General features: G+C 41.2%; 1 protein-coding gene across 3 annotated transcripts in view; it reads right to left on the minus strand.

Annotated features, from left to right (window-relative positions):
* Window positions 1-2,658: 2,658 nt before the first annotated feature.
* The window catches only part of ORAI2 (ORAI calcium release-activated calcium modulator 2), a 36,997-nt gene continuing 17,333 nt past the window's right edge, over window positions 2,659-22,322 (minus strand). For all 3 annotated transcript variants that reach the window (XM_066599642.1, XM_066599645.1, XM_066599644.1), the window contains 2 exons: window positions 13,136-13,374; window positions 2,659-5,647 (listed from right to left, as the gene is read on the minus strand). In XM_066599642.1, coding sequence (XP_066455739.1) covers window positions 5,099-5,647; window positions 13,136-13,360 — 774 coding nt within the window. In that variant the 5' untranslated portion in view covers window positions 13,361-13,374 and the 3' untranslated portion in view covers window positions 2,659-5,098. The remainder of the gene's footprint in view (window positions 5,648-13,135; window positions 13,375-22,322) is intronic.

The raw sequence follows: 22,322 nt of genomic DNA on the forward strand, positions 1-22,322 counted from the left end.
GCTACCCATGGGTACGAACCAAAGTCCATAGTTCAGGGCTCTGCTGCTCATGGGTGGAAGAATATCCTTCATAGTTTGATGTATGAATTCACCAGGTATTTATAACTTAAAGAGTAACTGCAATTTTTATAATTACAGAATAGGTGATTCCAAGCATTTTTGCAATAGGTTTTAGATTTATATGTCAATATATATATATATTTTATTTATTTATTTTTTGTATTTTGTTTAATTTCAAACCTACTTGGTCCTCCTGTACCCCTAAGATGTGTCCCCTAATGCTGGTGTTATTACTGTCCAGTCTCAGAGGCGTTATCTCACAGCTCTGTGTAAGTAGAGGCTGTTCTGTGCTGCAGACAGCTTCTCCTCTTCACAGCACTCATTCACCGCCGGACCTGATGCATTGTCAGGGTATGAGTGCAGGTTGTGACATACAGTACTGTACACCAGATGCATGCTGACTCTGACAGCACCCGTCAAGGGAGTAGCGGAGGAAGGAGACTAACAACACTAGCATTGGGGGTCAGTATTATGTTTTGCATTGCAAGTTGCTGGGTTCTATACCAGCAAATCCTAAAATGGAGAAGATCAATGAAGGAAACACAAAAGCGACCGGTGTAAAATGCAGGATGGGTCAGCTGGAGTGCTTACAAAGAATAGATTTCAAGCTTCAATGCATCTGCATTTATACAGTATGCAAACTAGACAGGTCAGATGATGGAATGCAAATATTCAAGTGATATTGAGGGGAAGAGATCACGCTGTCCATAAAAGATACTATCACCATACGCTGATATATTCATCCTGAAATACGGCAACTATTAGTATCATAAAAATCATTGGCTGAAATTTAGAATTGGCAACAAACATTTTGCTAAATAATTGCCCTTTAAAGAACATTCTAAGAATCGAGGACTATGTGAAAGCTAATGAGAGGAGCTAAAATAGCTCTGGTCCAGATGGTTTTAGCACCTTCAGTTGGAATGTGCAACCATTGAAGTCATCTCCAGCATCTTATTTCAAGTTCAAGCTGTAATGGCAGAAATTTGGCATGTAATATATTGGAGGTGAGATCCTCAGCACTACGGCTTGCCTCTATTCTCCTGGACCAACAGCACTGCCAGCAAACCTGTTCCCACCAAGGATCATTCACGGTCATGACCTGCTGATGGGAACATGTCAAAGATGAGACTAAAAAATACAGATGAGCAAATCGGAGTCACCGTAAGTGAAATCGAAACATGAATCCTACAAATGTCATGGGATTCAGTACCGAATCCAAGTCGAGAATGGATCTATTGTATGATAGAAATGAATGGCAACTAATGAACCCCATTGACTATAATGAGATCTGTCGGGCTTCTGGCATTCCACCCAGGAACTAACTTCAACATAAAGAAGAACAAGGAGTAATGTTATGGCCCCAAAGAGCCCTGATCTTAACATCATCCAGTCTGTCTGAGACAGAAGAATTTGAGCAAGCCTACATCTACAGATGTATGGTTAGTCCTCCAAGATGTTTGGAACAACCTCCTTCTCTTCAAAAACTGTGTGCAAGTTTATCTAGAAAAATTGATGCTGTTTTGAAGACAAAGGGCGGTCACACCAAATATTAATCTGATTTAGATTTTTCTTTTGCTCAGTCACTTAGCATTTTTTAATTGACAAAAAAACTAAACTATTAACACTCCTATTTTGAAAGTATTCTTACTTTAAAGCATTTTTTTTCACACCCGCCTAAAACTTTTGCACAGTACGCTATACTTTTTTAGTATAGAAAAATCAAGGGATAGTTTGGGTTAGAATATAATATTCCCAGTATGACTATAAATTAGGCGATCATCCTTACACTGTATATCCAAGTTTCCCCTCTTTATAATTAGCAATTAAGCAGCCAATAATCTGCGCATATAAATAGATGGCAGCATGAATGGTGACAGCAGCCGTTTGCTATGAGTACACACTTGATATTTATATAGCTACATAAGAGATGATTGCAAAACCTAGTTATGCACTTAGTCAGTGGATCATGTATTACAGATTGCATTGCCTGTGGATTGTGTACTAGGTGTGTCCCACATCCCTCTCCATAACCACAATTATTTGAGGATATATCAATACAAAATATTAGAAAATGATGATGCAACCTCCATTTAATGGATCTCATTTAAAGGGAATATTCTCATCTCATACATTTGTGCAGAGGAAATATGCCATAAATATCTGATAGATGCGGTTTCCACTTCTGGGACCCACATCTATCTCAAGAACAAGTGTTTCTCCATCATGATCGTGCATGATCGGTTATCGCTCCCTTCATGCTGACATCACTGCGGGTCAAAGATGCGACCCCCGCAATGACATGCAGAAAGGAATATAGAAGTCTCATTCTGGAGATCGGAGGGGTCTCAGCAGTGAGATCTAGAGATGAGCGAACATACTCGGTTCGGGTGTTTTTGGACCCGAGCACTGCTTTTTCTGAGTAACTGACTACTTGGACGAAAAGCTTTGGGGGGCGCCGGGGGGCGGCGTGGTGGAGTGGTGGGTAGCAGTGGGGAACAGGGGGGAGCTCTCTCCCCCCCTCCCCCCGGCGCCTCCCAAATCTTTTCGTCCGAGTAGTCAGTTACTCGGAAAAAGCGGTGCTCGGGTCCAAAAACACCCGAACTGAGTCCGTACGCTCATTTCTAGTGAGATCCCCACCAATCAGCAAGTTATCCCCTATTCTATGGATAAGGGATACATTTGTAACCTTGGTACAACAACTTTAAGATATTAGTTTGATTAGATAAAATGTATGTATGAGACATCCGGTTATCAAGGATATGTAATATTTTGGCACACACCTGGTATTGCTAGTGCCAGATTAATTTGCATTTCCATTCATTAGTATTTCAATAGGCACCTTATTTCTAGTTGTCATAAGATTTACATGGTCAGAATTTTTGCTTGTGGACAATGTGTTCTCTAAATATTAACTACAATATGTGAATGAATATAGTTCTAAACTACAAATGACATAATGCGAATGTACATTCAGAAAAAATACATATATTATACTATACATTTACATATAGACTTCTGTATAGACTTTAACATATATCATTTTTATATCCGTCCCATATAGTTTCTTTATAACAATTAAATAATTTATATAGATACATTAATCACTGAATAGTTATTGAGTATTTGTCATATCATTGCGCCTGTCTCATCTCAATAACCCAACTGCAAACTCAGGCTTCAGATTTATATATAAATGTGTGGATGCTCTGGCTTTAACCCTTCCCAATCCACTGTCTGACGTCTTAAGACATTATGATTTAAGGCTGTACAGCTCTGATGTTGGAAGACGTCCGTCGGGGTTCTCTTACTGTATATTGCCAGCCTCTCTGCTATCTGAGCCTATTCAACGTGTAACCTCTGTAGTACTGACTTTAGCCAGCAGATAGCGCCATTGTATAATGGCAGAAAAAGAGTAAGCCCCCTAGGAAAACCAGGATACAAATTGGATTGGAAAGGGTTAAGATATGAGTGACTTTCCGGACTCTACCCACTGAAATAACACGTGTACATTTAGCCAAACCAAGCATTCATATGTATGAAGGAGTCAGTTAGAATAACTGTTTGGAAAACGATCATTAGGTCAACAGCTACTGATGTTGTATGGCCAGCCTAAACTGGCACATAACTCGTGCTTTGGATTGTCATGCAGTCTCAGGACCCAAAAGCTCTGACAAACACTACAATGGACTCCTAGATGCTTCATTACAACACATAGCATAGGCAGTTGGCCGGATTACTGCATGGAAGTGAAAGTGAGTTCATAGATAAGAATTACATCACTAGAATGTGTCAACTACCCATACAATAGTGCAGGGAGGAAGGGGTTCATGGTGTCTATTGAATGACAACTGCCTGCTAACAAAGGAAAACAAGTAATTTCTTGCTTCAAGAGTAAAGCATCTTCAAAATTTAATGTAGAAGATGAAGACAATCAGGGCTTTCTGTACCATACATAGTAAGACTACAATATCTTTTGTGGGGTCCTGTTCTCCATTACATCTACAGTAAAAAAGGGTATTGGTGGTATCGTTCTGCTCCTTCAATCAGAATGTTGGCAGTGACATACATTAAGAAGCCACAATCTATATTCAGTCTGTATAAGGCATCTATTCAGACCAATAGGGCACTATACAGAGCAAGAACAGATTGAACACCCCCTCATACCACTATGAAGGTAGTAGCTATGGGAATTCTGTAATGCATTTTTTAACCGTCCCTCACTCATATATTTTAAGAGCACATCTGAGTTTCTTTGTTGAGATGACCTTCGTTGATATCCTCTATCTTTACTCAAGTCTCCTAATTGGCTAAAGGGGTAGCCTAGTTTAGAAAACGTATTTCCATGCACACTATTAGGAAATTCTGAGCTACAGTAATAAAGAAGGATCTTCATCTACTAGCCACACTGATGAGAGGTTACAAAGAACGTCCATCTCCTTCTCTGGAGGACCTGTCTTCTCCTACATCACACGGCCAACCCATTGATATGAATGAAAACTGATTAATCCTTTATTTTCCCGATGGTGTCGCTGGTGATCACTAGCTGCCAAGTTTCCCCACAGATGATGCAAACTGTTAGGGGTCTCAGCAAGAGATACTTTTTATCAAGAGACCCTTTCAACATGTAGAACCTCTTTAGTGATTAATTTACATGCACTTGAAGTAGTTATGTTATCTCTTTCACGGCTGAAGATGATCTGCTGAGATCCCAGGTCAAACAACGATAATGGACAAAAAATTAAAAACCTTAAGTTTACCATTTTGGGACCCACCAATAATCTAATATTTCTACATTATTTTTATACCAATTTTAGGTAAGCACTTTAGGCTCCATTTGTAAACAAAGCAACTTTTCCCTTTTAGACTTTGTCCCTTTTGTACCCTCTAGTCTTCAATGTGACAATGCAGAAATAGTCTGCAACTTGGAACAATTCAATCTTTAAGCTCCGCAGCTATGACACAGGGGACTGAAGTACAGCCTAACCTCTGAGAAGCGTTCAGAAATATAGACTCATGAACCTGAGCCTATAGAACTTTACACCACATTTACACCTCGGTCATGTCCATCGAGCTGGATTTTTAACTGATGGAGTTCTTCAATCTCCCTGTGATGACGCTCTGTTTTGTGCCTCACGAGTGTGCGATAAAAGTGAATTGTGAATATGACAAATATAATGCCCACAGGTACCATGATGATGGTGGACACTAATGCAGAAGTAAAACCTGCATCAGAACTTTGCCTTTGTGCTGAAGCTGTTTCATTGCGAACTTGTAGAGAGTCTATTGGTAAGAACTTTATCCAACACAGAAGAACCACCTCAGCAAGAAACAGGAGGATCCCAAGAGCTGTGGAGAAACCCCAAGCCAGTTCAATATAAGGATGCATACGGTCATGGGGTGATTCATTGACCGAATTCAAGTTATGAATATTGCTCACTGCCTCAACATTCGGAAGTATACAGGTGCTGATCAGAAGTGCAAATAAGTGGACGGCCACCAGTATTGTGGTGCAGGCACTAAATGCAATGAGTAATGGTTTGGGGTAATCATATTTCATCTCAAGCTGGACTTCAACCATTGCCACCTAGAAAACAACATAAAAGTAGTAAGAAATTTGCAATTACATAATAAAATGTATTTCAAAATGAAACAAAAGAAGATGAAACATCGGAGAAGCCGAAATACTGAGTAGAGAGGCCTCTGGCATTTTACCAGTTTCTCATTTTTGCTGCACAGCTGGACATGTTTCAAGCCCATGGAAAGACCTTTCCCACCGTCACACTGGCATTTTATTTTGCAATAAACAACATTCCAGAAAACTTAAAACAACCAGAAAAGCAAACTCCTTCCAAAAAAAACTATTTTTATTATCCAACAATAATGTTACATTTGGGATTTAGTACTTTTCTACTCCAGGTATTTAACATAAAGTGTAATTGTGCTTTCTAAAAACGTTTGAAATGTCAAGTTTTGATCATTGGGAATCCAGCCGGTAAGACCTCCACGATTAGAAAGAGGCAGCTGAGGCGCTCATTTCTCGTTGCTCCATAGCTGAAGGCGTGCTCAATAGAAAATCGATAGACTCGTCTTCAACATGTGAGAAATGACAGCACTCAGACAAGCACTTCAGCGATCAGTGAGAGTCTCAGCAGCCGGACACTATTGATCAAAACTTTTGACGTGTTCCTATGACATGTCAAAAGTTTTTAGAAAGCGCAGTTAAGCTTTAAGGCCTCAGTCAGACGAGCGTTTTTTTGCATACAAATAGGTGCGCAAAAAGATTGGCAATCATGTGCGGAAAAATCACGTAAACGAAGCTAAAGGCGCAATCGTAATTTGCGCATAATTAGCTCGTTCACACGACCCGCACTGCATGTTAATTCAGCTCCCATAAGTGTCAATGGGTACTCTTGCGCAAAACGCAGGTCCTATCTTTTCTTGCAGTATGCACCTTCGATGAGTGCATTGTAACCACGCATGTCCTATCTTTTGAAGGCGTAAGTATTTTGCACGTTTATGTCAATGCTTCAATAGGAAACCATTGCTTCTAATAGATGCATTCTTTTAGTGCGGCTATTTGTGCGCAAAAAAAACACTCGTCTGACCTAGACCTAAAACTTTTCCCTTTTTTTTGGCTTTGGCATATATTTTTTGGACACATTTCCAAAGCCTAAACAGAGGAGGAAAGTCTTTTAACTTATTGCAGTTTGCGTCACATTTGGGATAGGGAAGATTTTTGATTTTGTGCTAGAGGATTTCTATTTATTACCCCACACCAAGCTGGGTACTCATTTTACCGACTTCAGAAGAATGGAAGGCTGAGTCAACATGTACGATCACAGCTCCCCCATTCTTGAGATCAGTGGAGTTCTCATCGGTGAGACAGCCACCAATCAGATTTTTTATCACTTGGCTGATAAAAATGTATCTTGGAATAAACCCCTTTAACATCTTGGAATAGTATCTTAATTGACCAAGCATGGCCACAGACAGAGGTGTAACTTGAAGCTCCTGGGCCCCAATGCAAAACCTGTAACAGGGCCCCCAACTATAATGCTTTATTCGTAGCCCTGGGCTTTCTATATGGAAAAGAGCAGCCTTATGGGCCCCCTAAGACTCCTGGGCCTGGGTGCAACCGCATCCCCTGCATCCCCTATAGTTACACCAGTGGCCACAGAGAAAAGTAACATGCTATTAAAAATACTGGCCTCAAACTACTCTTACTATGCAGACTCATAAACATCTTACTCATAAACATCTATGAGGGCGAGATTAGTTAACGCTTTCAGGAGGAACTATTTTGTACTTCTTTTTTAGTTGTATGGGGTTTTTTTTTGCTTGGAGAGCTGCAATTTTTTAACATTATTTTTTTAACATATAAGTAAAACTAGGTTATTTTATTATTTTTTGTGGGAGGTTGATAACAATTCCGCCACTGTTTCAGATTTTTACACCATTCAATGTTCACTAGGACTAAATAAGATGTCAACTTTATTGTATGGAATTTTACATTACCAGAGATAGCAAATATGTATATTTTTCTGTTTTATAGCAGACAAATTTTTATGCATTTTGACAATTTAAAAAAAAAACTTTGTTGCTTTTGTGGGTTTTTTTGTTTAATGCTAATAGAAATCAACCAGAATCCTAACACAATGACCCAATTTTTACAAATGTACTTACATATTGCATTTGACACTAGACCAATTGCCGGAGATATGGTACCTCCTGAAAGGAGAACACTCTGGTGTTAGAGGTCCTAACCCACCTTTTTGTATATCTAGTGCAAAGGTTTCAGCTTCTTTCTTTTAAACAACTTTTTATTGGAGCTTCTATTTAACACGCAGAACCATTCATCTTACTACACTTTGGTATTTATATAGCACTACTGTCTAAAAATGCTTGACAGTACGGTGGAATTAGACAAATGTCACACAATGAGTAGAGATTTCCATGACTCACTTGCTTTGGAACTCATTTATTTCAGGACTTTGAATTATTATGTTGGCCTAGTAACATAAAAACCTGTTTTTGGCAGGTTGTCACAATGTTAAATTGATCATCTCAAATATTCTTTTCTAAACCCGTGATGTTCTGTCAAGCTTCAAAGACAACTCTCCAAGAAAATAAAATTGTCCTTATTTAGTGAGGAAACTGAAACATTGTCTTCAGATTTTGTTACAAGTCCAAGACTCGAAACCACAATCATTTCTGTGTCTGAAAAAGCGAGTTTATTGATGGGCTTTTGAAAGATACTGTAAATCTGCGGATGGCAAGAAACGTATGACTGTTCAAATGTTCTTCCTGCTAGTATTCAACATAGGAGTGATGACATATTCATCTGATCATATTTATTACAGGAGGAAATTGACAAATGTTATTTACTCTCAGTAGCAGAAAGATTGGAAGTGAAAGCACTTTAGTCATTTTATTGTTGTTCCTTTGTTACAATGTTTAAAACCAAGTCCATAAATGTGCCCTATTGGCAGGGGCGTAACTATAGAGATTGCAGGGGATGCGGTTGCACCCGGACCCAGGAGCCTTGGGGGGCCCATAAGGCCTCTCTTCTCCATATAGGAAGTCCAGTACTATGAATTAAGCATTATAGTTGGGGGCCCCGTTCCAGGTTTTGCATTGGGGCCCAGGAGCTTCAAGTTACGCCTCTGCCTACTGGGTAGATGACACTTGTACTCGGCATACTACAGCACCAGAACAGAATCAGAACTGCATCCAAACTTTTTAAAGGGAAAAAAGGAATGTTCTTACCCCTTATGAACAATAACTATATGTTATGATTTGTGGCCACAACCGACATCTTACCTTACCTCTCCCCATTGGGGACCGCAGTGCACGTTCTTGCCATCTCCTCTGCAGGTGTCTGGCTCTGGCCTCCTGCTTGTCTTACTGCTGCCTGAAGGGTATGCATGCACATGCTTGCCATCTTAAGAGTCCAGAGTGCACCTTCCTATTTTGTCACCTGCCAATCATCGAGCAACTCTACATAGTAACATAGTATGTTAGGCTGAATGAAGAAATTGTCCATCTAGTTCAGCCTGTTCCCAGTCCCCTTGTTGATCCAGAGGAAGGCAAAAATCACCCAATGAGGCAGAAGCCAATTTAACCCATTTCTTCCCGACTCCATCATGTCATCAGAATAATCCCTGGATCAACGTTTTGATAGTTCCTACGTGACTCCAAAACCCGGATCAACAACCCCACTGGTTATTTAATGTCTATATCCTGTATTATAGTAGCGCTCTAGAAACACATCTAGACCCCTCTTAAAGTCCTCTATTGATTTTGCCATCTGGTTATATCAAGCACCTTCCCACCTAAGAAAAGTGCCTAAGTTTTTGGTCTTCCAGGTCCACCTTGTGTTCGTACTGATTCCTGGTTTCTGACTTTGGCAATACATGACTACTCTGAATTTTCCACTCCTGACCTCAGCTTGTTGAATTGACTATTCAACTGTCTGCCACCTGCCCCGACTCCTGGTCTGTTGTACTTTACTGAACCTTCTCTGTGTGACTTAACCTCTGGATTGTCCCTCATTTTAACACGGAACTCTCTGACTACGCCTCCGTTCACACACTCCACTATCACACTCTGGTTTATTGCAGTGTCAACTGCCACATAAATGGGACCACTTCCAGGGCAACAGCCTAGGGACTGTGCAGCAAAGACCCGATTCTGACTGCTGGGTTGAAAGGGTAAAGACCAGGGTTCCATAGATGTTGTCTCTGGATCAGTGTGTAGCACAGCAGGCCCACATCCACTGATCCAGACACTATCATTGTGCAGTTAAACATGACTGGAGGAGTCATATGTATGGATGTTATGGCTGTCCCTCGTTTACGCTATGAGGAAAGCCTCAACCTGCATAGAACAGGTATACAGGGCTATCGACCCCAAAAAGCAGAACCCCTCCCAGCATCTTATAATAACCCTTTATGTCCACCTTTCACACGGGACAGAATTACACCACCGGGAGCAGCCAAATTCACAGCTGCGGAATTCCACACTACTGTGGATCTCGAAGCAGAATGGTGGGCAGGTATCAAGCCATTTTCAATTCCACATCGAAATCCACAAGCAGCCTTGTGGAGTATCGTATGGCCTATTCCATCCCATGTGGAAAGTTTCTTAGATGTTTCACCAACATTGTCTATGGCAGAAGGTTTGTTAGTGGGGTAGGTCATCAATATTTGATTGGCTGAGATCCACGGCTTACGACCCCAACTGATAAGCTGATTAGGCACCCGCTGTCAGTACCACAACACACAGGGGTACAGAGTGAAAGCCGTTAGCTCTGTCCCCTCTGTAGTGGCCTTCACTTATAATTGCAGGAGCAACCTTCATTAAAATCAACAAGAGTTGTGCCTACAATTCCCAGTGCTGGCCACTACACAAGGGTCGGAGTGGATATGCTTCTGCTCCATATTCCTGTGTGTTGTGGCACCAAAAGCGTGTTTGAAGTCATTACACTTGGAGTTACAGCTCTTTGAACTGGAGTAAGGAAACATTTACACTGGCCATTTTTTAGTATGTTCAGAGGTAGCTGAGATGATCAATGATGTCTTTAGCTTCATTTACACACGCGAGTGGCAATCTTTTTGCGCGGTTATTTGTGTTGGGTTTAATTTTTTTTTAAATAAAGGAACAACATTTTTATTCAAAACGTGCACATTTTTCGAAAAAAAAGGTTTTGCCACTCTATCAGTTTTTTGCCTCTATTCCTTCACTAAACAGGAATAAACAAAATGTAAAAAATTGTATAAAACTCAAAATGGTACCAATAAAAATGACAACTTGTCCCACAAAAAACAGGCCTGACACAGCTCTATCAACTGAAAAATAGAAAAGCTCTGATGGAGCTACACAAAAAAGTGTTTATATTGCACAAAGGTGGTAAAATAAAATGAAACCTCTATAAATTTGGTGTTGTCACAATCGGAATAACTCATGGAATAAAGGTAACATAATATTCATACCTCACTATGAATGCCATAAAAATAAATCACAAAAAATCCATAGTGAAATAGTTTTTTTTCCATTGCCACGGCAAAAAGAAATGTAAAGTTTTCAATACATTACATATACCTGAAATTGGTTCCCATAAAAACAGGAACTCGTCCCGCATAATAAAAGGTGTCATACAGCTAAACTAATAAAAAAATACTGAAAGTTATGACCACTGGAACACAAAAGGAGATACAATTTACTGTCTCTTAAGGCTAAAATTAGTTATGCCAGTTAGGGGTTAAAAATGTACTTAAAGCAACTGAGTTCTGCAAATTCAAAATGTACAATAAAAACTTTTCGGGAGGGTTTTTCTAATTTTAACGTGACTGTTGGAGGTTAATTTAGTTAATACATGCAACAAAGAGCATTTTGGCTGCTTCCACATGGGCGGCACCATATGGACGCGAGAAAATCGCAGCGATATTGCATTGGTGGTCCGTGCGATATCACTGCGTTTTCTCGCTGCAATTTTGTGTCGCTACAAAGTCGCAGGTGGTGCTACTGAGCACTATGTAGCCTGGAAAGGAGTAGGCAGAAGTGGTCAAAACCCACTTTTATCTTCTCCTCTAGGTACTTGGCTGTGACTAACAGCGAGGACCCGACTTGCTCCTGCCGCATTGCAAGAGCAGGAGCTTTAATCACATGCCATACTTTTGCTATTGGCTCAGAATAAAGCTCAGAACCAAGTGCCATATATTTACAGAGCTTGGTCCTTAAACGGTTAAAATGAATAGACGTTAAGGAAGTGTGTGTCGAGCCTTTGGCGTGTCTTTTCCAAATCACCCTCTTCTCAGTGCATACTTTCTGCCTGCTGATTGGATGATGCTAGCGCTATGCCCAATACTCTGGACGCACCTCTTCTGCATCCTCAAGCCTCTCACAACATGCAGTCTTAGGGGCCTTTCACACGAGTGTTATTTTCACAGCCAAAACAGCGTGTTAATTGGGTGACCGAATATCAGCCTTGAGCACTTTGCAGCTGCTATTAGGGAGTATGCCGCTTCCCACACCCTCCCTTTCCCGACGTAGTGCCGTCAAAGATAGGACATAACCTTTCTTTTGATGGAGAGAAATCTTTTGACGCATGATTTTTTTTGGCACGTCAAAAAACTGTTCATCTGAAAGAACCCATAGGAAATCAAGAGTTCTTTTGGATGCGATTTTTTGGATGCACCTAATCAGCATCAAATTGACGCGCGTGTGAATGAGCCCTTAAGGTGCTCATAGACAAGAGTTAAAAGTCTCCAGAAATGGTCAATTTTGGCCTTTTTGGGTGACCATTATAAAACAAAAAACTCTCCCAAAAATGTGATTTGCCAACTTTTTGCATTCACAGTGTAATATTTTACAATCCCTTTTTTAATTTTGTCCCTAGTCAGGCAGTCTAGTCTGGAAGGTGTTGCTGGGATGGTTCTTACAAATGATCCCATCGATGATTAATTGGCTGCATTGCAAGTTTTGTATACATGCAGCTATACAGATAAAAAGGTATAAAGAAAATGCAGCCGTCTTGCCCTCCTCCCTCACTTCTGCACTATTTACTGTATTAATGCAAATGGATTGCTTGAGTCTCAGTAGGTTTCTGAGCATTCATAAAAAGTCTAAATGCAAAGGAATTGGGGCCATTGATTGATGGAAGGTGAGGTAGAGGACACTCTATATAACATAGATTACACATTTTCATGCTGATTTATAAAAAAAAATACATTTACACTGTAACCCTTAAATGGGTTGTCTGGTTGTAAACTATTGATGACTTCTCTGCAGGATAGGCATTAATAATAGATCAGTAGGGGTCTGCTGCTAGGGTCCCCCACTGATCAGGTCTTTGCCAGGTCAGTAGGCTTGGTATTACAGGTGAAGTTTACATTGAAATGAATGGGTGTAATACCAAGCCTGGCCACTGCAATTAGAACTGAGCTGTCTGCTTCCTGCTGAAATTAACCCAGCGTATTGAGTACACTTGCCTGGTGTTCCCAACTCTGCGAGACTCCATTACATTATAATCAATTCTGTGAAAAGCCTGAATGAAGAATTTTTTTAAGCTTACCATAGCAAATCCAGAAAGTAAAGCTGAAGTCCTGCTAGAGGCTTTTAATTTGGCTCTGCTAAGATATAACTTCCTCCAGGACAAGGCTTGTACTGAGTGATGATTGGATGTCACAAGTTCCAAGTAGCTGCGCCTAACCCAGTCTCTGTAGTCCATACCTTTGTTGCCTCGATCAGAAACAGCTGGTGTGGCGGGATCTACTGGAACATTTAGTTCAGTACTCATGGTTGCTGGTAATGCTAGAAACAAACAGAACATCTGTTAGATACCAAACAGTAGTAACAATGCAGTATAATACAGGAATAGCAGAACAACCCAACTAACAGTTGTAAACTATTGATGGTTAATCTTAGGATGGATCATCAATAGTAGATCAGCAGGTTTGGTTGTAGACCAGCTGTTTTCCAAAGCCAGCGAGCTTGCGCACTGAGCCGGTTTCTTCAAGAAGCACACATGCTCTGTTCTTACTGTAATAGTCTGGCTTGGTGTTGCAGGCCAAGTTCCCATTGAAATGAATGGGAACTTTGCTTGCAATACCAAGCCTGGCCACTACAATAAGAACGGAGCATGTGTGCTTCCTGTAGAAATCATCTCAATGCATGAGTGCACTGGCCTGGACCCGTGGGGGGTCCTGAGCAATGAACCACTGCCAATCTACTATTAATGACATGTCCTGAGGATAGGCCCTCAATATTTTACAACTGGACAACCCCTTTAAGTTGTCTTAATTACAAAAGAGTTCAACTAAGAATAATGTTATCACAAGCCTAAACCTATTGGTATTGTAGACACTACTGGAACTATCACCATGGAGTCAGCCATGTTCTTACTCTTCGGCAGTAATGTGGAGTGAGATTGATGAATAGGTGAGATGCGCTTTGAGGGCAGTACCCACAATGTGACCGATCCCTGATGATGAAGTGCAGAGAGGAGATTAGGTCATTATAGTATGAAACCAGGGTGGTGGGTGAAGGTGTCATGGCTGGTGAAGTGATGGGACACAAAGCTGACCCTTTTTTGAAGTATTCCAAAAGGCACCATTAGTGATTAGAGCCTAAGAAGTGATATGCTCTCATCTGGACTTAGCATTTTATCCCAAAACAATGCTTGTCTAATGGGAGCAACCAGGAGCCTGGAGATGCAAGTATCTGATGGTTATCGGGTGTACAGCCTTTCCCGGGGCTTCTCTCTGCTCAAGCTACTCGGATGGATGAGTAAATCGAGCATAAACATTGGCGCTGTTTACAGATGTCCAGTAAGGTCCAAGGTGGATTCCACTACGAAGGACTTTATGAAAATACAACCTCCGAAGGGGCTCTATTTCAGGCAGCCAAAGTTTTTGTTGGGTTTTCCCATTCACTGAAATGAGTTGTTTTCAGCAGTTTTTCCCTCTGCAGGCTCCATATCTAATTCCTTCTTTTCCCTGAAATACGGGGTTGCTGACTAGAGATGAGCGAGCACGTTCGGATAAAGCAGTTATTCGAGGATCGCTTTTCTCGAATAACTGCTTACTGGTCCGAGCAGATTCGGGGGGTAGTGGGGGGAGAGAGCTCTCCCCCCGCCGCCCCCCGCTCACCCCCGCCACCCCCCGAGTCTGCTCGGACCAGTAAGCAGTTACTCGAGAAGAGAACATTTTTTACAGGCACATTGGAAAACCACAATCTATAGGTCAGATACTGATATGAACTTATTACCAGCATTGAGTTGTAATGACCTGCTCAATTACTGGCAGTGTAAAAAAAAATCACGGATGCAGCTAACATTTTTCACAGGCACAGGAATTTCTGGACGGTTGGAAGCTCTGCTGAGGTGATGAGTGGAGCCTAGGTATTATGATGTTTCCATACACTGCACACAAAGTAGAAAATATTCTGTTCTCCTATTTCTAATATGCAGAGAAGCAGCAGCAGCATGGAAGACATTCTAGAGCATTACTGAGAAATGTAGATGTGATTCTAGGAGCTCTGAGATAGTAAAACAGTTAATATCAGCTACAAAACCATCTGTGTGTGTCTATCTGCTTCTCTTCACTCTCTTCTCCCCATGGACTTCTATAGACAACATGTAATATGATCTGTCAGTGGTGAGTTGTTAGTCTGTATCAGCTCTTAGGGAGTGTTAAGATGTAGTGAATTTGATCCACACCAAAATTCACAGCATATTTCCACTGCAGATTTTGATGTGGATCTACAGTAGATTTCACCCTTTCAATTGCAGGGGTAAAGTCTGCTGCAGATCGGTGTCAAATTTGAGGTGGATTTTGGAACAGACCAATTTTAGCAGGTTTTGAGAGTGGACAAACAGTTTGGGAGGGGAAAGGAAAGGGTCTGATAAGTGGAAAATGAAGGGTTTTTTCTAGTAAGATAGATTATATATATATATATATATATAAAGTGAGTGCTGTGATTGGATCGAGCGCTAGCCAATCAGAGCCGGCGCTCAATCATTCACAGCCATTCAGTGAATGACATCACTGAATGGCTGTGACTGGCTGGTGCTTGGTCCAATCACAGTGCTCACTTTGCCAGAGCCGGAGTATTCAAAGAACGATCACCAGAAAGAAGAGGATATCTTAGCGCGGAGGGCACAGCAGACTTCCGCATTGTGCAGGAGACCAGCAGCGCGAGGCACCAGGACGCAGCGGACCAGGTGAATATAGGACCCCCCCCCCCCCCAAAAAAAATAAATAAATAAGGCACTGTGCTTCTTTGGGGGGAAAATTAATATAAGACAGTGTCTTATTTTCTGGGAAAAACAGTATTCTCTTGTGCAAAGTTTGTTCAAAGCTCCATGAACAATTTCCTCTGTCCTGCTACTGCTTACCCATTTTCTAAAGGCAGTTTTGTAATAGGAGCCGTCCCGGTTCTGCTCTACTCTTTCCATCATTGCAAAGCATAAAACTGCACAGGAAAGACCAGCAGGCCCTTACAGTATTTAGAGGCAGACTACATTGGACGGATTCCATGTTGCTGATAACTGATACTCTATAATCCCATATAACACCCAGATCTACACTTTAACGTGTGAGTTGCTTTATACTGTGTGCTTAACACATAGTAAATTAGCCATTATTTTAGAAACACTGGCTGTAATTGGACATTACGGGGTAACCTAAGAACGGAGTAATAACAACGGTTGACAGCGTAATAAACACAGTACAATATTTATTCTACTTCTTGCTTAGTTAAAAGCTTTAGTACCAGTATGTGCCAAATTCTTCACAGGCATAAAGCGCCCGCATAGCCAGCATGAGCAAACCCACACACTCACTAAAACAGAATGATTAACCAAAGCATGGTAAATAATGCTGCTAGTCGAAGGCGACGCACGGTTTAAAGGGCTCTTCAGAAGCTCAAGTAACAGAGATGTAGAAATCAATGTTCACAACACCTAGCAACATTAAATGATTTGTGGATCTATGCGCACAAACAGCAGCATGTGCTTATGTGGTTTACAAAGTAGCATAAAAAAACAGGAAATCTGAAAGTTTTTCTTTTCAGGTTTTAGTCCATAAATTTAAGTTAGCACAAGGGATATGTGTGGTTTGTTTAACAAAAGCAAAATTCCAGTCTGCTTAATTGTTGAGTGAAACCCTTAGTAAAGCATCCAATAGGCAGCAGTCATACATAGCGCTGCAGTGCCTAAGGGGCTACAAGGCCCTCCTGCCTCATAAATTAACATTGGGCGGTGGAGGGGCCTGTTTGCAATGGCGCCCTTGAGTGTTTAGTTAAGCTTTTGTTTGCTTTTATACTTTTGGATTGTTCTCCAGCACTGAAGTGCAGAATAATATGGAGTCTCAAAGGCCCAGAGTAGAGGTCAAGGTTGGCTTTAGGAATGTGCAACCTGTGAAGCACTTAGCATACCATTATGCATGCCCCCCGGTTCTGATGGCCTGGAGTACCTAGAGTTTGCATACCAGATCCAAGGACCTGAACTAATGAAGGGGCTGTTGCACAAGGTGCAGCTTTATGTTGTAGTTTATTGAGTGGCATTTAGTTAATTATCTGCTAGTGTTACTTGTAGACTGTATGATTTTATTATCTGGACAGTACCATATTTTTAACCGCCTGGAGCCTCCATTCTAGAAGGGTGAATGCCTGAACGGTCGGACTGCAGAAGCTGTAGTAGCTGCGGTCATTTACTGCTGTACTGCTGAAAGTTAGATAGCCTCTACAACAAGAACTGTGAGTGTTAAACACTATGAATGTGTTGGAGCCAGGAGAGGTCTGAGCATAGTCAAGAGACTGAGTAACCAAAAAGGCCGGTGGGGGGACGTTCACTCCGACGGTAGGGCTCCTTTAGGGCTTTCCGTCTCGTTTTTTTTAGAGCAGAGAAACGGAATTAAAACGGAAATAAGTATTTTGGTTTCTTTCCTATTGATTTCAATGGGCTTTCAAAAAAAAAAAAAAAAGAGCGCTTAAGTTTGCTTCTGTTCTGCTAGGTTTCCTTTTTGTGAACGCAACAAATAGTGCAGTCCGCAGCTACTCAACAGAGCAGAAGCAAACTGAAAGCTGTTCACTATTTTGAAAACCCATTGAAAAAAAATGGAAACTCTTCTTACCGTTTTAATTCCGTTTTTCTGCTCCAAAAGCAGAACAGAGATACTAAAAGCCCTAAGGAAGCCCTGCTAATTTGCAACGGGCCGTAGACTGAGACTTGCTTGTGTAAAAGCTGGAAAATCGAGATAATACTGCCACAGAGCAAAGTCAGCACTGCTAAAGTAGCAGAAATGATCTTGCAGCACTCTAAAGCCGTGCGTCGGATTGAAGTGAATGTACCGCTGGTTCCTGATGAAGTGACTCTACCACTGATCCAGCTTACAAGTAAAGCTTGTTGATCAGATGCCATGCTCCATCCCTTAATCCACATGTACCTGGCGGTCCCCCACAATCGGTTACGTCCTATTAACTTCATAAACTAAAGTAATGTGCTTATATGACAAGCGCCGCTGGGTCCAGGAGGGTTGATTTTTATACTCACCTTCAGACCCAATTCCATCACTGTCCATCCACAAAGCTGCGGCTTGGTGCATTGAGCACACACCTATCCTCCTTCACATTGTCCACAATGAGAGGACCGTGTTTGTGTGCATGAAGCAGGTGGTGGTGTTGTGTATGGTGCCACGGTGACAGACACAGAATACTTTTTTTTTACTTAATGAACTGGAAATAAATAAAGGCTTTTGCTCCATAGGGGGGTATTTTGTACTTAAACCTTGTGTAATTATTAACCGGCATTTCACACTTTTAATATACATATCACATATTTGTATTATAAGAACCTCGGTGGAACAAGGCAATTCGACTCTCTAATAACGAAGCATCTTCATAGTAGTACTACATACATATAGTCATACTCCATATAGCAGTCTTGTACTCTGTACATTATTCTTGAAGGTCAATGGCATGACTACCTTGCGGCTTTACTGCACCGTTGAGAGCAGAGGACATCACCAATTTTGGAGCTCTGCAGACTCATCTCTCATATACCGTACTATACCAACTATCTACTCAATCCCTCAGAGCCCGGCTACTACAAAAAGTGTCCTGTCCCACATTATAATGTACTTTACATACTGCCTTATTACACATCACATTGTTCGCCAACTGTACTGCACATGTTGTCACTCATTAACATAGTTAACCGGTAAACATAAACACCGCGGCATAAGCCTCCCATCACAGTCCCTTCTGGGGAGATACTCTTCAATCATATCGGTCAGTCCGTCATTGTCCAAGACCAGTCTCATGTATCTAGCAGCTCTGTTGCTGTACCAGGTCAATGGCGCTGTTCTCTTCTTCAGGGATCGAGTCCCCCTGCAGTAGAAGAGATCCCCTCTTCTTCCACAGGGCTTGATATTTTCAGCCCAAGTCATCAGGGCTTTTCAGCGCTCTTTTTCACCCTGGGTCGTCAGGTCCTTTTCTTGTCCACCTGTGCTGCTCCCGAGCATGAGGCAGTGCATTCACACACTGGCTGTGTGAATATCTTTGGAAGCCCCTCTTTCTATTGCGCTGCTTGCAGAATGCTATGGCTACTTCTACAGCAAGTCCGGCAGGGGAGTGGGGGATAGAGCGGGCACTCCTCAGTGCCACTGACAGCGCTGTTGGTACTGTAACACTGGCACTCCCATGCGTTCTGTGTCCTGTCCCGACTGGGTACTGGGCCAGAGGAGGTGGAGCTAGATGCCATGGCTCTCGGGCTGTAAGAGCTCCTGTCCGCAGGCGTATGTGCAAAACTCTGCGGGGAGACATCAGCTCTGCCGGCAGAGAGCCAACAGACACAGCATATGGCTGCGAGTGCATTGTGCATGGCCGCATTTCACATGCACACGCTGTGTGGTATGCAAATAGAGAATGTTGCAATCACTTTCTCGTGTGTATCTACACGCAGTCTCTACACACATGTGCATGGATCAGTGAAAGTCCATTGACTGCATTCACCGCGTATCACGGTACCTGCAGTACCAACCTGATCCACTGTGCTATGGTCAGCACATTCTGATCCCTGCACTGACTGCAGTGATAGCGGCCCTGGGAATCAGCTGATCAGTTCTGACCAGTTTGTCATCAATAGAAAAAAGTCCCAAAATACCTTTTTCTATGACTATCTACTAATCCACAATATTTGATAATAAGGCACCTGTTGGGTCTGAGGAATTGTTCTAGTCTACCGGTATATTGTTTGGTGTTGTGTATGTACTTTATATTAAACACTAATATCAAATACTGAAATCAACATGAAAAAGTAGACTTGTGCCTTACAAATTCTCCTGCATTCCTTGCAGCAAATAAGGCTACTCAAATTCCAGTCATGAGATTACAGTGAAGGGGAAGAGAATATATCCTAATGTGGAACTGGTTGATTTTTATGAAATCTTGCATCAAAATTTTTTTTTTTAAGTAAATGTTCGTTCACCTTTTCATGTCATGACATTTTTAGTCCAACTTTGCTTGCTCATTAATCTCTTTATATTATATGTCTTTATAGCAGTTAAAGCTCTGTTTCTTTTCAAACGGAGCCACAAATCACCTGCATCATCACAGCAAAAAAAGAAAATTCCAGTTGCCACCACTAGATGGAGCTTACTGAATACAAAGTTAATTCTGAATTGAATGTATGCAGTAATTTATACTGAAGAGCCACAAAGTTGAAAAACAAATACAGCAAGCTATTTTTCTTCTACTGTGTGCTCAACCCAGTGCCATTCCATCATTGAGATGATTTCAGACAGTCTAGTTGCTAGGACCATATACAGGGGCGTAGATAAAGGCTCATGGGCCTGAGTGCAAAAGTTTATCTTAGGGCTCCCCGACTTCTCTTAACCTCTTAATGCAGAGGCGTAACTTGAAGCTCCTGGGCCCCAATTCAAAACCTGTAACAGGGCCCCCAACTATAGTGCTTTATTCATAGTACTGGGCTTCCTATATGGAGAAGAGAAGCCTCATGTGCCCCCTAAGGCTCCTGGGCCCAGGTGCAACTGCATTCCCTGCATCCCCTATAGTTACGCCAGTGTGTGATTATAACACAACAGCCACTAGTAACTATTCATTAAGAGAGAAGTGGCCCTGGGATTGAAGTCAAAGTCACAAGAATGCTTGGCACTAATGAAACTTTTCTCAATACTTTCATCTTTTGCCATTATTTGCTTTTGTTAAAATAACTTTAGGCACTTCCTTTTACTCTGAAGTGGGTAAAAGGGCACAAGGGGCTGTCCACCTGACGTTATTAATGTACGTTTAGTGTATATGTACCATGTGCATAGGGTGTAGGGTGTCTCTGTTTTTGTTTAAACCGTATACCTTTTCTACTGTAAAGTCTTTCTTTTAAATAAAGTTTTGCAGTTTTTTTTCAGATATTCAAGAAAAAAAAGTAAACTTTAAAAGTTAGGAAAACAGACAGTTTTGTATTTCTATAGGCTTCCTATTGACCATAAGGTTCTAATAATGCATATGTTGAGCATACGTTCTTTGCTACTGTATACAACAATAAACTTCTATACAAACGTGAGGAAAGTCACACGTAATCGAAAGTATGCACTTTTGAACTCTGTTTGGTCAACTGCAGTCTATGGGTACATTAAGCAGTACATTTGAATACATTTTTCCTTTATTCAAATGCATACGCTAGACCCATAGTAAAATGTGATGTGAGCAGACATTAATTTGAAAAGTCATTAACCCCTTACGTACGTCTGGGCACATGGTACTTATTGCAACAGGACAAAAGCGTACATCCTGTAGATTACACGGGCTCAGAAATGAGTCAGCATCATCCCGCAGAAGAACAGGTTATGACCCATAGCGGGCCTCCGGCTGCAACAGCGAGGGATCGATGAGAACAGTGATCACCACTGTTAACCCCTTACATACCATGATTAAAGTTCATCGCGACATATAAAGTGTTCACAGCGGGAGCGCTGTGATGTCAGCCAGATGCCGGCCATGGCCTGTGATCACTATTGTTAGCTATAAGGCATTATCTTAGCGATCATAGTTTTACAGGGATATAAAAAAATGAAAAAAAAACAAACAAATAAAATAAAAACAGTATTAAAAAACACGTAAAAAAAAAACAAGAGAAAACCTTTTTTTGCGCATGTTCCACTGTTTGTATGAAAGAATAAAACATTTTTAAAACAAAACACATTTCGGGTATAACCGTATCCATAACGACTTGTACAGAGATTTGAACACACTATTTATCCTTCACTGAAAAAAAATTAAAAATCCCTTAAAAAAACACAGGTAAAATGCTTATTTTATTCATTTTGCCTCTCAAAAAATGCAATCGAAAAAGCTGTATGTACCCCAAAACAAACCCTCCCAGATCTCCATCCATGGAAAAATAAAAATGTTATGGGACTTTGAATGCAGTGTAAGAAAAAAAATGATGATTTCCAACAAAAAGAGTTTTTAATGTGCAAAAGTGGAAAAACCTTAAGGAAAAATAATTTTAGTATCGTTGTAATCGTACCAGCATGCAAAAAAATGCATCATGCAATTTAGGGCTTATTTACACGAGTGTATATCCGCCGTCGTTTTCACGGCTGGCCAATGTACGCTTCCATCTGAGCAGTCCCCACCCCCTCACCGGCTCTCTGCCTCTCTCCTCTATTCTGAATGGTTTGCAATGGGAGTGGGTGGGATGGGGTGGAGCTAAGTTCCCGCCTTCTCCTCTTGTCCATAAC

This window comes from Eleutherodactylus coqui, chromosome 4 (genome assembly GCF_035609145.1).
Source record: "Eleutherodactylus coqui strain aEleCoq1 chromosome 4, aEleCoq1.hap1, whole genome shotgun sequence".
Taxonomy (NCBI): Eukaryota; Metazoa; Chordata; class Amphibia; order Anura; family Eleutherodactylidae; genus Eleutherodactylus; species Eleutherodactylus coqui.